This window comes from Mauremys reevesii, linkage group 2 (genome assembly GCF_016161935.1).
Source record: "Mauremys reevesii isolate NIE-2019 linkage group 2, ASM1616193v1, whole genome shotgun sequence".
NCBI lineage: Eukaryota > Metazoa > Chordata > Testudines > Geoemydidae > Mauremys > Mauremys reevesii.
In genome coordinates, this window is record NC_052624.1 from 228208857 (window position 1) to 228227173 (window position 18317).

At 43.7% G+C, this 18317-nt stretch overlaps 1 protein-coding gene across 9 annotated transcripts in view; it reads left to right on the forward strand.

Moving 5' to 3' along the window:
• Positions 1–18317, forward strand: part of CSPP1 (centrosome and spindle pole associated protein 1) — a 161200-nt gene that overhangs the window by 25907 nt on the left and 116976 nt on the right. For 8 of the 9 annotated variants that reach the window (XR_005593609.1, XR_005593608.1, XM_039522308.1 and 5 more), the window contains one exon: positions 3231–3311. The exons of the other annotated variant lie outside the window; for it this stretch is intronic. Coding sequence is in view for 6 of the 8 variants with exons in the window: in XM_039522308.1 (XP_039378242.1) it covers positions 3231–3311 (81 nt within the window). In the remaining 2 variants the exon portion in view is untranslated. The remainder of the gene's footprint in view (positions 1–3230; positions 3312–18317) is intronic. 9 annotated transcript variants of the gene reach the window in all.

Genomic DNA, 18317 nt, shown 5'->3' on the forward strand with positions numbered 1-18317 from the left:
TTGCTTTGTTATAATCAGGTTTGTACAAATGAAATGGGTTAAAAAATCATGATTTTTGTGTGAGTTTGTGTGTGCTGCTGTTGTGATTAACAGTACTTGTATGCTTGCTTATTGCAAGAAATACACCTCTACCTCGATATAACGCTGTCCTCGGGAGCCAAAAAATCGTACCGTGTTATAGGTGAAACCGCGTTATATCGAACTTGCTTTGATCCACCGGAGTGCGCAGCCCTGCCCCCCGGAGCACTGCTTTACGTGTTATATCCAAATTCATGTCATACTGAGGTAGAGGTGTACTATGCTTATTATTTCCCATTCATAAAATTATACCACATTTATTGATTTCTTCTTTGCATTTGCTATCATTGCTATATCATGCTGACTCCTCAACCATTTGTTTCTTATGGTAGACAGACTTGCTACAAAGCATGCTCCCCAGTCTTCATCAATTACATTAGACAGGCACCATACATAAAGAATTTTTTAATGGAACTTTCTGAAGTTAGTCAAGTTTTTGAAAGAGCCCCCAACTAGTACAGTATGTGAAGAAAAAACAAAAGCTAATTTTCAGGGGCTTCCTGCTTCTTTAGTACTATAGATGCCTCTTCAGTGAGGTTAAACTGACAGACTACATAGAGGAACAGTGAAACTGACTATGCATCAAACATTGGTGCCAATGCGCAAATTAAACAAACTGGAGGGGGGAAAAGAAAGAGGAAAATAATTTGTTGACAATTTTTTTTAATTACATGTCATCTTAATCATTACTTATAACTATCGTAGGTGCAGACAGAATTGTGATTTTGTTGTTGTTGTTGTTTGTTTTTAATTTAGTGGTGTCCCTTTTTAAGTAATTTAAATTAAAGCTTAAATAAAGGAGTGATGGGTGGCATGGTATAAAGAGCAGCATTAAAAGACTAAATGCAATATGTTCTGTGTTCAAATTATTCAAAATATTCAAATTACAGAATATTTTTGTGTGAAATACTTACTGTTACTGTTTAATATGTTCAGTGTAAATAACCGCACTGGCATGCAACAGAATTATCATATAGCAGTAGCAACTGTAACAATTGGCCTTTTAATCTCTAATTTAAGTGAGCTTTTGTAAAACAATTACTGTTTTTTTTTCTTGGTTTAATTTGAAATTAATATACAATTTTAATTTAACATTCTAATAATTAAAATCTTGATTTATATTGAATTGCTTTATTCTTGTTCAAAACATCCATAAACATCAAATTTGATTTTACTTTTATATTTAGCATTTTGATTGCAAGAATTACTGCTTGTTAATTCCATTCCTAATTGAGATTCATTTAGATATTAAGATTTTCTTTTGTCATACATATGTTAGCCATATTAAACTTTTAAAAGTTGGAGGAGGATATTAGACTTGATCTCTAATTTTAGTCTCCAAAATAAGGTGATACTGTGATTCTGAGCAGCTCTTGGAGTATTTTGGTTGGTAACTTCTAAACTGTATGCTTATCTAGGAAATAAAATTTTCATATCAATTCTGACTTTCTTTAAGCATCTTTTTAAAAATGGGAAGTTTATCATGAGAGCTGTGTAAAATTTGGCAGTAATTAAATATTGGTAAGGAGTACAATGAATACATTAATATTTTCCAGACAAAAATATCATTCATCATTCTTTCTGTTAATCTAGCCCAATTTCAGTATCTGGGTATTTGCATATAGTAGAACCTCAGAGTCACAAACACCAGAGTTATGAACTGACAGTCACCCGCATACCTCATTTGCAACTGGAAGTACGCAATCAAGCAGCAGCAGACACACAACTCCCAACCCCCCCCACCCCACCCCCCCACAACCCATAAATGCAGTTTAGTATTGTGTTACAATTTTTTTGACAAGGTAAGGAAACAATTTTTGTGCTTGTTTAATTTAAAATTAAGGTGGTTAAAAGCAGCATTTTTCTTCTGCATAGTAAAGTTTCAAAGCTGTATTAAGTCAATGTTTAGTTGTAAACTTTTGAAAGAACAAACAATTTTTTTTTCAGAGTTATGAACAACCTCCATTCTCAAGGTGTTTGTAACTGAGGTCCTACTGTAGTTAACCCTGCTAAATCTATTAACTTGTAATTGCCAAGTGTGATTCATAATGATACAGATTTAGACTGGAACAGATGGAAGTTGTCTCATCTGTTTCTGCCTCTAGGGTTGCACAAAACGTATATACATTTTAACAGTAGAAAATTATGCTAGTGAAATAGGACAGCAGACATGGAAACACAAGTGGACAATATTTTATTTAAAATGTTGTGTTTTATAAAATAAATAATTGAGGATACATTGGAGATGATTTTAGGGCAATCCATAGTAACTGTGCTAAAGGAGACCAGACAAGGTGGGTGAGATAATATATTTTATTGGACCAACTTCTTCTGAAGAGCTCTGTGTTGCTCGAAAGCTTCTCTCTCTCACCAGCAGAAGTTGGTCCACTTACAGATATCACCTCATCCACCATGTAGTTGGGTCAGTCCCAGGAGATTAGAGAGACAACTATTCTGCATACAACTTAGGGAGGCCACTCACTTTTGAAGTTGTATGTTTGCTATAGAGTTGTAAGATTGGAAGGGCTGACATTGACATTTTGGTATGCTGTAGAGTATAGATATTAGTAATATTGATATACAGATTAGTAAATATACATAGATATTAGTAATAAAGCAGATTCCCGTTGCTGGAATAGGAAGCATGGGCATATTTTCTTTAGTTGTTGATAGTGAAATTTCTTTCACCTTTCCACTCATCAACAAGGTAACTTCTTGGAGAATTCTTTCATTCGCTTGTATTTTAATAGAAGGATTTAATAATGGTTATATGTAAACAGTATCTATTTTTAAATGAGAAAGGCAGTAATTCATATAGCAACTCTAAATAACTATAAAACAAAAGAATACAGAAAAGCTATAGCAAACATTGAAATTGGGATCATTCAAATTAAGGCTGACAGGCCATCATTAATACATAATATAGATATAAAACCTTTTACCTGCAGTTTTCTTGGCTTTCATTGGTTTGTATTCCAAAAATATCCTACATTTCCAAAAAGTGAAAGTTGCCTTTCATTTCTCTTTTATTAAAGTGGAGCAAATTGCCCTGTCATATTCCAGAAGGTATAATTCCTAGATCCTGTGCTGTATTTGGCAAGTAAAATTAGATAGTTCAAAACGTATTGAATTATTCATTTTGCTTTATACAGAAAAATTATCTGACAACAAATGAAGTAGATCCATATACTCAAGGACTATCTCTTCCTATTGTTGAGAGGAGGTCAGCCAAGGTAGGTGTGCAGGTGTAAATTCAGTAAATATTTTATATAACTAATGAATTAAAAAAACTGAAGTTTTCAGTGTTGTGCAAAAATAGACTTTCCAGTTGACAATAAAAAACCTGCCAAACTTTTTATCCACTTCATATATGAACATATTCCTTTACACCAATTTTAAATAAAGTGAAGCCTTCTAATTCTATAATAAACATTTCTGAATGATTTAATTATCAAGATTCTTTTTCCTTGGGTAATCCAGTACATTGATTTGTAGGTAATGAAATGGTCAAATTTTTCTTTTAAGAAGAGCTATCGATTAATTGCAGTTAACTCACATGATTTAACGAAAAAAATGAATCCAATTAAAAACACTAATTGCGATTAATCGCACTGCTAAATAATAGAACACCAATTGAAAGTTATTAAATATTTTTGGATGTTTTTCTACTTTTTCAAATATATTGATTTCTATTCTAACACAGAATAAAAGTGTACAGAACTCACTTTATATTATTTTTTATTACAAATATTTGCACTGTAAAAATGATAAACAAGAGAAATGGTATTTTTCTATTCACCTCATACAAGTACTGTAGTGCAGTCTCTTTATCGTGAAAGTGTAACTTACAAATGTAGATTTTTTTGTTTGTTACGTAACTGTACTAAAAAACAAAACAATGTAAAACTTTAGCACCTACAAGTTCACTCAGTCCTACTTCTTATTCAGCCAATCACTAAGACAAACAAGTTGGTTTACATTTATGGGCACTACTGCTGCTTGCCTCTTATTTACAATGTCACCTGAAAGTGAGAACAGGTATTTGCATGGCATTTTGTAGCTGGTGTTGCACGGTATTTACGTGCCAGATATGCTAAACATTTGTATGTCCCTTCATGCTTCGGCCCCCATTCCAGAGGACCTTGCACCCCGCTCGTGCAGACAAGCTCTTAGTTTACACTGACTTTAGTTCCCCACCTTCCATGCTGATGATGCTCGTTAAAAAATAATGCGTTAATTACATTTGTGACTTACCTCCTTGGGAGAGAATTGTATGTCTCCTGTTCTGTTTTACCCGCATTCTGCCATATATTTCATGTTATAGCAGTCTTGAATGATGGCCCAGCACATATTCATTTTAAGAAAACTTTCACAGTAGATTTGACAAAATGCAAAGAAGGTACAGTGTGAGTTTCTAAAAATAGCTACAGCACTCAACCCTAGCTTTAAGAATCTGAAGTGCCTTCCAAAATCTGAGAGGGATGAGGTGTGGAGCATGCTTTCAGAAGTCTTAAAAGAACAACACTCAGATGTGGAAACTACAGAACCTAAACCCCAAAAAGGAAAGTCAACCTTCTGATGCAGATGAGGAAAATGAATACATGTTGGTCCACTCTGCTTTGAGTCATTATTGAGCAGAACCCGTCATCAGCATGGACGCATGTCCTTTGGAATGGTGTTTGAAGCATGAAGGGACATATGACTCTTAGCGCATCTGGCACGGAAATATCTTGCGATGCTGGCTACAAGAGTGCCATGTGAATGCCTGTTCTCACTTACAGGTGACATTTTAAACAAGAAGTGAGCAGCATTATCCCCTGCAAATTGTAACCAAACTTGTTTGTCTGAGCAATTGGCTGAAGTAGGACTGAGTGGACTTGTAGGCTCTAAAGTTTTACATTGTTTTATTTTTTTGAATGCAGTTATTTTTTTGTACATAATTCTACATTTGTAAGTTCAACTTTCATGATAGAGATTGCACTACAGTAATTGTGTTAGGTGAATTGAAAAATACTATTTCTTTTGTTTTTTACAGTGCAAGTGTTTTTGTAATAAACATAAATATAAAGTGCGCACTGTACACTTTGTTTTCTGCGTTGTAATTGAAATCAGTATATTTGAAAATGTAGAAATATATTGATATTATTTCTTATTTGTATTATCATAGTGCCTAAGAGCCTTAGTAATGGTCCAGACCGCATTATGCTAGGCACTGTACAAACAGAACAAAAAGATAGCCTCTGCCCAAAAGAGCTTACAGTCTAGTCAGTTTTCAAGTACTCTGCCAGTTGCACACTTTTCCACATGTTTACGTATGAAGAGCAAGACATAGAGATGTAGTGGTTCAGTTACTATAAATATATAAAGACATAATACTTAAGAGTTTGTATATTATCACATTATATATCCTTTTTTTTAATGGTGAAGAATCTAATGACTGCTAAAATATGGCAGGCTGTATAGCACTGAAGTATTATGAATATGCCATAGCTAATGATTTTACATCAACACTTGAATTTCTGTAACCTCTGCCATGTGTAAAACCTGCTGGGTTTTAATATTCACTAAGTGTGTTGAGGTCCCTGTTGAGCAGTATTGCCAACTTTGTGTCCTTAAAGCTATCTCTACTTTTTTTATCTTTTTTCCTTTGATAACTTCTTGCTAGTTTTACATTGTCCTGCTAGAAACCACAAACACCAAAAGATTAAAAATGTAGCCGTTGTGAACATCAGCTTCATTCAATAAACTATTATCAGCATGTCAGACCCATGTTGATAACTCTACAGATAAGTGGAGTTGTGAATTCTGCTTGAAATTTTACCATGGAGTACAAGTGAATGTATATGTAGTGTTTTGTATATCATTATCCATTTTGACTGTGGGAGTGAGGAAGCAAAAAATACTGCCAAAGGTGGGGAAATTCATGTTCATATGACTAGTATATTTATTTTTATTTATATTACAGTAATGAAACTTAGGATTGGGCCCCATTATGCTACAAAAGACAATCCTTCTGAAAACTGAGGGCAATAATCTCAGGAAAATTTTTTAGTTGATCACCGTTTTATTTTCCTGCTGTTGCCTCTGGAGACTGTCAGTATTTTATTATCCGTTGGCATATTATCTCCATTTATTTTAAGGTGTATGGGGCGTTGGCCCTGACTCTTGTCACTCTCAGGAGGGTAAATCCATTTTTATATGGGGGGTGGGTGGGTGAGTGGGGGAGACTGTGTTTTCTCTCTCTCTCTCTGGTTCTTCATCCATCATACTTGTATGGCTCAGGTTACCACAGTATGTGAATAGCCTCATAACACCCCTGAGAGATGTAGGTACTCTTAGGGTACGTCTACACTACGGGATTATTCCGATTTTACATAAACCGGTTTAGTAAAACAGATTGTATAAAATCGAGTGCACGCGGCCACACTAAGCACATTAATTCGGTGGTGTGCGTCCACGGTCCGAGGCTAGCATCGATTTCTGGAGCGTTGCACTGTGGGTAGCTATTCCGTAGCTATCCCATAGTTCCCGCAGTCTCTCTCACCCCTTGGAATTCTGGGTTGAGATCCCAGTGTCTGATGGGGCAAAAATCATTGTCACGGGTGGTTCTGGGTAAATGTCGTCAGTCATTCCTTCCTCTGGGAAAGCAACGGCAGACAATCATTTCGCGCCCTTTTCCCCTGGATTGCCCTGGCAGACGCCATTAGCATGGCAACCACGGAGCCTGTTTTGCCTTTTGTCACTGTCACCGTATGTGTACTAGATGCCGCTAACAGAGGCGATTCAGCAGCGCTACACAGAAGCATTCATTTGCTTTTGCATGATAGCAGAGATGGTTATCAGCCGTTCTGTACCATGTACCATGCCATTGTAAATTGGCAATGAGATGACGGTTACCAGTCCTTCTGTGCTGTACCATCTGCTGCTGTCATAGGTGCCCCTGGCTGAGATCGGCCGGGGGGCGCAAAAGACAAAAATGGGAATGACTCCCCAAGTCAATCCCTCCTTTATGGTACCTAAAAATAGAATCAGTCCAGCCTAGAATATGGGGCAAGTGTACTAGAGAACCAGTGTATCAGAGAACCAGAGAGCACAGCCGCTCTGTGTCAGATCCCGCAGAAATGATGAGCTGCATGCCATTCACAGGGGGTGCCCCTGCAACAACCCCACCAGTTGATTCCCTCCTCCCCCAGCCTTCCTGGGCTACCGTTGCAGTGTCCCCCCATTTGTGTGATGAAGTAATAAAGAATGCAGGAATAAGAAACAGTGACTTGTTACTGAGATAAAATGAGGGGAAGGCAGCCTCCAGCTGCTATGATAGTCCAGACAGGACATTAAGCAGTGTGGGGGAGAGGAGCCCAGCATCCTGCTGCTATGATAGTCCAGGCAGTACAGAATCTTTTCTTTACACATGAAGGGCGGGGGCTGATGGAGCTCAGCGCCCTGTTGCTATGATGAAGATGGTTACTAGCCATTCTGTACCATCTACTGGGAATGATCAGGAGTTTTTTACCCAGGCGCCCCCAGCCGACCTCACCGGAGGCCAGCCAGGAGCACTCATGGGCTGATGATGAGGACGGATACCAGTCCTATTGTACTGCACCATCTGCCACAAGGCTGATGATGACGATGGATATCAGCCATATTGTACCATCAGCCACCAAGGAGGGGGGGCGAGGATGCTGCAGTTGACTGCTGCAGCATCGCGTCTATCAGCAGCATTCAGTAAACATAGGGTGACATTTAAAAGAGTCAAGAGAGGATTTTTTTCCCTTTTACTTCTGGAGGTGGGTGAGGGGGTAAATTGACGAGCTATGCCCTGAACGAACTGCGGACAATGTGTTTGACACTACAGGCATTGGGAGCTCAGCCAAGAATGCAAATGCTTTTCGGAGACTGCAGGAACTGTGGGATAGCTTGAGTCCTCAGTCCCCCCTCCCTCCCTCCCTCCATGAGCGTCCATTTGATTCTTTGGCTTTCCGTTACGTTTGTTATGCAGCAGTGTGCTGAGTCCCTGCTGTGGCCTCTGTCTGGAGATTTTTTAAAAATGCTTTGGAATTTCGTCTTCTGTAACGGAGCTCTGATAGAACAGATTTGCCTGCCCATACAGCGATCACATCTGTACGGTCCATGCTGGAGCTCTTTTTGGATTTTGATTTCGGACTGCATCGCCACCCGTGCTGATCGGAGCTCCACGCTGGGCAAACAGGAAATGATATTCAAAAGTTCGCGGGGCTTTTCCTCTCTACCTGGCCACTGCATCCAAGTTCAGATTGCTGTCCAGAGCGGTCAGTGGTGCACTGTGGGATACCGCCCGGAGACCAATACCGTCGATTTGCGGCCACACTAACCCTAATCCAATATGGTAATACCGATATTAGCGCTACTCCTCTCGTTAGGGAGAAGTACAGAAACCGGTTTAAAGAGCCCTTTATATCGATATAAAGGGCCTCTTAGTGTGGACTGGTGTGGCGTTAAATCCATTTAACGCTCCTAAAACCGGTTTAAACGCGTAGTGTAGACCAGGCCTTAGCCTCTGTGTCAGTTGCCCATCTGTAAAATGGGGTTAAGTGACTTGCCCAAGGTGTGACTGGGGTTCCGTGGGGGGGGCACCCTCAGATTGCTCAATCTGGGCAAACTGCAAATAATGGGGCAGACAATCCCTCAAAATGGTGGTTATTTCTAATAAACTCACCAAACCAACAACAAAACAGCTTCTACAATGCCTTACTGCTTACCCAGAAGCCAAAAAATACAGTTCCCTTAAGCAATCCAGCCTTGGGCTCCCATCCAGACAGCCAAATCAAATATGATAAGGATTACTGAAAATCTTGTTCATCATATATAAAGTTCTACCAATCCCAAAGGATCGGACACATTATCCACCAGTTCAATGAATATTTCAGATCTTCCCCAAATACACACTTACAGCCAGTTCTTATTAACTAAACTAAAATTTCTTAAAAAAGAAGAGAGAGAGCGAGTACTGTTTAAAAGTTCATTACACATACGGATACGAATAAAGTTCTTACATCAGTTTCATAGTAGAGATGGTGAGCTTCAGCATTGCAGAAAGTTCTTTCAGAATTTGTTCCTTAGGTTATAGTCCAGTGTCCGATATCAGGGTGATCCAGACAAGCTGCAGACCTCAGTCTTGTGACTTAAATTTTCCTTGACAAAGCTTAAGGAAAACTGAGATACAGGATCAGAGTTCTTTTATAGGTCTCTGGCAAGTTATTGATAGCCTATTGACCGCAGGTATTACTTGGGTGAAGTATTGTGGCTTTGAAGTAAAACCACCTATTTCCAATGCATACACAGGTAACTAGTTGCATTCATCAGCATAAGGTAATTATCCAGTAAGCAGTTCATAGACAGTTTACTACAAACTTCAAAAAGAAATATAGACAATTATATTGTTACACCCAAGTTCCATCTAACTGTTACAATTCCCTTTTGATCTCTGAATCAATAGAATATAGTAACAGACAGGAACCATCTACATGGTTAACATCTAACAAGATATAAGTAAACAAATCCAATTAGTATTTACCTATAATTCCCTGCCAATACAGGTTTGCATTTCAAAGCTCTAGTCTATCTAACAGAGTTTTGTTAGCTATTTATAAGAAATAGCATTAATTATCATTTACATACAGTACTTCTCTAATATGTCAAAGTTGAATTTGGGTCATGTAGCCTGTTAGTTGCTTAACCCTTTCTGTCTCAGTGTCACACAAGGTCACAGAGGAAGTCTGTGGAACAGCGGGTACTTGAATCCAGGTTTCCCACATCCTTTGCTTGCACCCTACCCACTGTAGAGTGTGTGTGTGTGTACGACAATGACTGCAGAATCTGTCTCCCTTTGAAGAACAATTCAGTAGAAACTTCTTAGATTTTTAGCAGTTAAATACACAAGAAGATTATGCCCACACTGGGCATGCTCTGGGTTGGGACTGAGCCTATTTCTCCTATGTTCTCATTGATTCCCTTGATGGGCCCAGGCAGCATGGAGGAGGAAGCTGTCTAATTTGAATGTTGAGGGGACAAAAACTGGACTTGCTGGAGAGTGGGGGAAGAGTAGAATCGTGCAAGGAGCCTAAGGGGTTGGAGGCTGGAAACTGGGATTGGAGGCTGGCAGGTGGAAGAGACGGAAACAGGGAATGAGAGTTAGTTTAGAGAGGACTGCAGCTGGCTGGGCAAGGAGATTGGGAGCTGGGGGGTACATGTCTGGGAGCCAGTAGATCAGTAAGGAGACCGAGGTTGGATGAGGAGCCAATGGGGAGGCAGAGATGACTGTGCAAGGAGGTGAGGAAAGAGGAGAGACATCTGAGGAGGAACTGGGTGTCAGGGTGAGAAGTGGGACTGGCTGTGCAAAAAGACTTGGATAATGAAGCTGTGGGGTGGGGGGAGATACAGAGAGTGGGCAGGAGCTAAAGGAAGGAGATGAAAATGGGGAACGTGGGTGGGAAGCAACTGGAGGTTAGGATGGGGGTGAGAGATATTAGATGAGAAGCTGGGACAGGGGAACTGGGACTGGCTGGGCAAGGAGACTGGTGGCAAAGAATTCAGGGGTGGGGAGGACTTGAAATGGTTGGACAGCGAGACTGGGATGGGGAGCCTGGAGTGGTGAGACAAGGACTAGCTAGGCAAGGAAACTGGGATTGGAATGAGAAGTCTGAGGAGTGGAGAATGTGACTGGCTAGGTGAAGAGAATGGGATTGGCATGAGGAGCCAAGGGTGGGCAAGAGACAGGACTGGGATAATGGCAGGTTGGAGGGGATAGGGCAGAAGGAGTCATGCTTGGGGAGAAGACTGTGACCGTTAGAGAACTCTCCCCTCCAGAGCCTAGAATGGAACCCCAGATTCCAGAGTCTCTTAATATTCTTCTGTCAGCAGATACCTATGAAACCTACTGGTAAAAGTGTCCAATCCCATTTTAGTCCTTGTCCACATAGAATGTGACGGCTTACTACTGCCGTCAGTTACTCCGTTATCTTGAGTGGCAGAGGTCTTTGTAGTTGATCTAAAGATTCCAACCCTGTTGATGTCCCATGTAGATGTCAGTATAACTCTACATGATGGAATATCTGGGTTGTTTTTTTTTTTTCAGTTTGCTTCCTTAAAAACGTAGGAAATTACACACAAGCTGCTTTAAAAGAACATTATTAAGGTTACAAAGTCAAGCACAGAAAAGTTAGGAAATACCAGAATCAGGGTTGCCTGTACAAGGCCTTGTTCATCCACCAATACCTCTGTGTCAGCACCTAAAAGCAGAAAGAAGTACTGTTCCAAAGATGAACCCACGTGCAGGCCACCTTACCCAGCACCTAGCAAGAGACTAAAAGACTCACCATAATTTGCCCTGGGCTCTTCCCTTGAAAGGGCATAAGGTTGTAAAGACTTAGTTTTCTTCGAGTAGTTGTCTATATGTATCCTATTGTTTATGTTCATGCACCCAGTGTACTTGAGTTCAATTTGTTTTGTCCAGCACTGTCTTCTGGGGACTATGCCTGCATTCCAAATGTCCTTGTGTCTCTGACTGAAGGATAAGGCAACCCCAGTCACTTCTGAGGCCTTGTCTACACTACAAGACTATTTCGAATCTACTTAAGTCGAATTTGTGGATTCGACCTTATGAAGTCGAATTTGTGTATTCACACTAAATACAGTAATTCGAATTTCTGAGTCCACATTAACGGGGCCGGCGTCGACTTTGGAAGCGGTGCACTGTGGGAAGCTATCCCACAGTTCCCGCAGTCCCCGCTGCCCATTGGAATGCTGGGTAGAGCCCCCAATCCCTGCTGGGGGGAGAAATGTGTCGCGGGTGGTTTTGGGTAACTGTCGTCATTGAACCGTCAATCACGCCATCCCTCCCTCCCTCCCTTAAAGCGCCTGCGGGCAATCTCTTCGTGCACTGTTCTGGTCAGTGATAGCGCGGACGCCACATCACTGCAAGCATGGAGCCCGCTGCTATCATCGCCGTTTTCTCCTCCTCGCACTTTATCGTCCACCTCTTCCACAGTCAGCTGCTGAGCAATTGGGCTACTTTTCAATGGTGCTGCAAGCACTGGGGGACCATAGGGGACGTTTTACCAACATGAATGTCGGGTGGCCGGGCAAGGTTCGTCATGCGTGTGTTCTCAGGAACTGTGGGCTGCGCATACGCCTGCAGGAAGATAGTTTCTTCCCGGACCACGAAATAACTGTTGGGGATGTGCAGACGCCTATAGTCATCCTAGGTGACCCAGCCTGCCCGCTAATGCACTTGCTCATGAAGCCCTATATAGGCGCCTGGGACAGCGACAAGGAACTCTTCTAATCCCAGCGATCAGCGAGCAGCGTGACCTGTGGCTGGTCAGTTTTTTTACAGAGAAGCTGAACGTGCCCCTGTTTCTTTACCCAGTTACTGTTGACTCTCCTCTTCGGTTACATACCCCGTTCACCCCATTTCCCCCATTTCCAACACACGTGTAAAAATAAAATACATGTCACACTGTTACTTAAGAGAGGTGTCTTTATTCATGACTTTTTGTTAAAGGCTTGACACTGGGACGCAGACTGTGTTGGGTAGGGTGTGCGCTGATGTAAAGACCGCCTGTAAACTCAAGAAATGACAGGCTCCTGCTCCTACAGCGGTCCGCAGTGCCGGAATGCTTCTTTCAACGGAGCCTGCCATCCCTCTTTTTCGAATTCTGTGTGCGGGGGGATATGTGACCTTGTGGCGGAGGAGGACGGATACAGATTCCTCTGCTGCGTGACTCTGCGGTCCAGGACAAGGACCGCTGTCTAAGATCTGTAACCGCCCTCCCCCGCTACAAAGTCACATCCCCACCGCCCACTCAGAACCTGGAAACCACCTCCCATACCGACCATGGTGCCTACAGACTGCACTGTGTGTGTGACCCGCTGCTGATCCTTCCCCTGTGTCTGTACCGTGTGAAAGGTGCCTGTCCTATGCAATTAACAACCCCCTTTTCCCCGCCCCCCATTGAAACACAGTCTTCTGTGAAAAAAAAAATCAGAAACATTAATTAACAGCAAAGTATTTTTATTACTTAAGTAGACAGTTAGGTGATGGGACTGGGATTGGGACTTGTGTGAGTCAGGAAGGGAAGGACTTCTGAAAATGTAGGGTATGGGAGCTTTTGGGTACTTGAGCACTCTGCTAGGGTGCACTGACAGTATTGACGGCCCCGGGCGCCCCTCCTCCTGGTTCTTTTGGGTGAGGGGGGTATGTGACTTTGTGGCGGGGGAGGGCGGTTGAAGATACACTGCAGGGGGGCTCTGTCCTCCTGCGGTCCTGCAGAACATCCACAAGGCGCCGGAGCGTGTCCGTTTGCTCCCTCACTAGTCCAAGCAGCGTTTGAGTCGCCTGCTTGTGTTCCTCACGCCACCTCTCCTCCCGTTCGCTGTGTGATCGCTGGTACTGAGAGACGGTCTCCCTCCACTGGCTCTGCTGGTCCGCCTTGGCTAGGTAGCAGCCCATACGTTCATCGACTATCTTGTCCCTTGTCTTTTTCTTTCTCCACCTAATCTTTGCCAGCCTCTGCGAGGTGGATGCTGTGGCAGGTCTGGAGACAGTGGAAGCTGTGAGATGGGAAACAGCGAGTGAATTCCTTGCAAAGATACATTTTTGCGAACAAATAACTGAGTCTAGGCTGTCTCTGTGAATTCTGTGTTGAGACCCTGTGCCTGGTGGGGCACAAATCATTTTGCGATGAAGTCTGGGTAAATGTCGCGATTCAATCCTTCCTCCGGGAAAGCAACGGCAGACAATCTTATCGAGCCCCTTTTCCCGGAATTGCCCTTGCACACGCCATAGCGTGGCAACCATGGACCCTGTTTTGCCTTTTGTGTATGTCACCGTATGTGTACTAGATGCCGCTGACAGAGGCGGGCCAGCAGCGCTACACAGCAGCATGCTTTTGCTTTTGCATGACAGCAGGGATGGTTACCAGGCATACTGCACCGTCTACCATACCATGAATTGGTAAGAAGATGGTAATAAGATGCTCATGGTTACCTGTCCTTTTGCACTGCACCATGTGGTGCTGTCATAAGTGCCCCTGGCCGATCAGCCAGGGGCGCAAAAGCAAAAATTGGGAATGACTCCCTGAGTCAATCCCTCCTTTTTGGTATCTAAAAATAGAATCAGTCCTGCCTAGAATATGGGCAAGTGTACTAGAGAACCTCTGTATCATAGAACCAGAGAGCACAGCTGCTCTGTGTCCGATAATACATAAATTTTGAGCTGAATGCTATTCACAGTGGGTGATCCTGAAACAACCCCACCTGCTCATTCCGGCCTTCCCGCAGCCTTCCTGGGCTACCATACCATTGTCCCACCACTTCTGTGATTAAGTCATAAAGAGTGCAGGAATAAGACACAGGGACTTGTTTGTGAGAAATGAGTGGAAGGAAGCCTCCAGCTGCAATGATAGTCCAGGCAGGACATTAATTACTGTGGATGAAGGAGACCATCATCCTGCTGATAGTCCAGGGGCAATTGAATCTTTTCTTTACACATGAAGGGTGGGGGCTGATGAAGCTCAGCCCCCTGTTGCTATGATGAGGACGGTTACCAGCCATACTGCACCATCTACCATGAAAAATTAGGGCCAGGCGCCCTTGATCGACCTGACCGATGCTAGTACGCATGGTTACCAGTCCTTTTGCACTGCCCCATGTGCCAATGGGCTGATGATGACGATGGATATCAGTCATACTGCACCGTCAGCCACCCATGGCGGGGGGGGGGGAGTGAGGATGTCGTTGTTCAGTGCTGCAGCATCGCATGTATCTGCAGCATTCATTACGGATACGGTGACATCTAACAGAGTCAACACAGGACCGTTTCCCCTTTCACTTCTGGGTGTGTGTGGGGGGGTGCGTAAATTGCCGAGCTATGCCCTGAGCCACCGCGGACACTGTGTTAGACCCTAGAAGCATTTGGAGCTCAGCCAAGAATGCAAATGCTTAGCGGAGACAGCAGGAACTGTGGGATACCTTGCGTCCTCATTCCCCCCTCCCTCCATGAGCGTCCATGATATTCTTTGGCTTTCCGTTACGCTCGTCACGCAGCTGCGTGCTGAGTCTCTGCTATGCCGTCTGTCTGGAGATTTTTTAAACATACTTTGGACCAGGCGTAAAATTACAGTAATTACCCTAAATAGATGCAGGAGTCTCCGAGCGAGATCACCCTGAGGACGGTCACTGAAGGAGATAGAGAGCGCATGCTGCGTGAAAGCTACCACGAACCAGGGCCCGATGCAGCCGTGCTCGGGGAGGCAGTGCTCCATGAGTAATTAATGAAAGCCTCGCGCGGAAAAGTGTGCTACCACGGAGCACCCAATAAGGCAGCTCTCCCCAGGAACCTCCTGCTGATGCTTTTCGAGTAACCCCAGGAGAGCTTCGTGGAGATCTCCCTGGAGGATTTCTGTTCTATCCCCATATATAGAGAGACCTCCTTTTCACACACTTAAGATTCCTGTTACATTAATAATAAAAGTTAACATGGTTAAAGCACTTACCGACTGCTCCTTCCCCTGATTCAGGATCCGGGTTCATGGCCGGGGAGGGTTGGTAGGGGATCTCCGTGACGGTGATGAAGAGATCCTGGCTCTCCGGGAAACCAGCGTTGTAAGCGCTGTCGCCTGCCTCGTCCTCCACAAACCCTTCCTCATCTTCCCCGTCCGTGAACATCGTCGAGGAACTGTCCGTCGACACTGCCCCATCATCAGAGTCTACGGTCACTGGTGGGGCAGTGGTGGCAGGCTCCGTAGCGTCCGTTTGCCGCTTTGATTTTTTGGTAGCCTTGTCTGGGGTCCTTGATTTTCACGCGGCGCTGTGTTGCATCCCGCCTGTATCCTCTGTCTCTCATGGCTTTAGAGACCTTCTCGTAGGTCTTCGCATTCCCTGTTTTGGAGCGCAGCTCCGAAAGCACAGACTCCTCGCCCCACACACCGATCAGATCGAAGAGTTCCCAGTCAGTCTATGCTGGGTCCCTCTTTCTATTCACAGATCACATGAACTCCTCTACTGGAGAGCTCTGCATCGTTGCAGGTGCTGCGGAGCTCGCCCCGATGTCCAGCCAGGACGTCAGATTCAAAGTGCCCAGACAGGAAAATGAATTCAAATTTTCCCGGGTCATTTCCTGTGTGGCTGGTCAGAGAATCCAAGCTCGGACTGCTGTCCGGAGCGTCAACAGAGTGGTGCACTGTGGGATAGCTCCTGGAGCTACTAAGTTTGATTTGCATCCACACCTAGCCTAATTCGAGCTAGCCATGTCGAATTTAGCGTTACTCCACCTGCCGGGGTGGAGTACCAAATTCGAACTAAAGAGCCCTCTAGTTTGAATTAAATGGCTTCCTGGTGTGGACGGTTGAGCGGTTAGTTCGAATTAACGCTGCTAAATTCGAATTAAAGTCCTAGTGTAGACCAGGCCTGAGTTCCTTCTCACCATGCATGACTACGAGCTGGAACTTGGGGTGTCCAAACTTGTTTGCTCTCTGTGTGGCTATTCTTTATGTAAGTAGTTGTACATAATTGGGTAGTTATTAGTGTTAAGGAATCTCTCCATCCAACCTCCAGTACAACTGTCTCTCCAGCAACATGTAATATCTCAGAGTCAGTCATATCCTCCATCTGTATCCACACTCTCTGTGCCTCATGGCATGGACACTGGCTGGGTAACAGCAGTAGACAGTATCTTAACTGAAGTGCAAAACATTCTTATCCACAGTAGAAAGGACTCTTAAGGGCATGTTTAATCTGGCAAGTGGAAAGGATTCAGTGTCTGGGCACAACACCACCAGTTATCTCCATTTCTCACTTAGATACCAGACATATGGTGGTACCTTCTGTTATTAAAGAACTCTGGATTTTCAGTGAGCTCTATGAAGATTCACCTGGCAGCCATCTCAGCCTCCCACCCTCCAATTTAGGAGTATTCCACATTTTCACACCCTACAGTGGTTTGGTTCCTAAAAGGCCTTCTGAGGGTATATCCCCCAGTCAGAGAACCCTCCATCTCCTTGGGATCTAACTATTGCACTGATGTGTGTTTATGTGCCCACCCTTTGATCTACTAATGAAACAGGGAACATGTCAACTTTCCATCAAAACAGCCTTTTCGGTAGCAATAACATTGACCAGAAGGGTAGGTGAGACCCAAGCATTAATGCAGGGCACCCACGTACAGCTTTTCATAAAGAGGGGGTGTAATTGAGACCTCACCCAAAATTTATACAGAAGATAAGCTTGATGCTTATCAGTTTCAGCTAACGATTAAACTCCGCTGCTGCCTCTGGGCATCCCGGCTGCCACCGCCTGCACTTGGGGACCCCCACTGCTGCCTGGGCCTGGCATCCCAGGGTCCTGGCTGCCGGGTGCGGCAGCGGTGGCAGCAGCAGCATCGATCCCTGGGTGTGGCGGTGACAGCAGTGGAGCCCTGTGTAAACTGTAGGGGTGCTGCAGCACCCCACACACATCTAGTTCCCCTGGGAGTACTAAGAAGTATTCCAGGGGGTATGCCTCTAAATCAATGTTTCTTGACATGGGGCAGCTCAATGAGAGCCAAGGAGTGATTCCAGGGAAGATTTTGTATCCCCTGAGCTGTGCTCCAGTACACTACTCTTACCAGTAATAGCTGTGGCCATGCTGGATCCCCCTGTGTATAGGTCTAGGTCTCCCTCACCTAAGAGGCAGATTAAGCCTCCCCAGTCACCTCAGCTGCTTGAACCTTCAGCTACTTGAGAGGCAAGAGGAATAACAATTTCTAGGGAAAGAGCATCTAGTTCTGGCTGCAATATCCTCATCTTCTCCTCACAAGCCAGAGAGCTCACATACATTGGCATCTGTGGGCATATTTAAGGTTTTCCAGCACTTAATAAAGCGGATGGTATAAATCTTAAACATTCTCCTGAAAACTGTTCATGAGAAAAAAAACAATCTCTTGGACATACTGCACTTGTCAACTCCAGGGAGGTTAGCCATGACAATACATGATAGTCTGCTGGAACCTGCTAAATCCATCTGGCGTACTCTGGCTTCTGTTTCTGTCACATGCAAAAGAGCAGATAGGAGAAATTGAGTGTGCAAAAAGGGATCTGAATATTTTACACTCATCCTGTAGCCATCTTTCTTGTGCAAGCAGTACAAGAGAGAACGAAATAGCAGGGACCACTAAAATAGATCCAATTTAATGGTCCCGGGGGGGGGAATTCCCCCAAAACTGA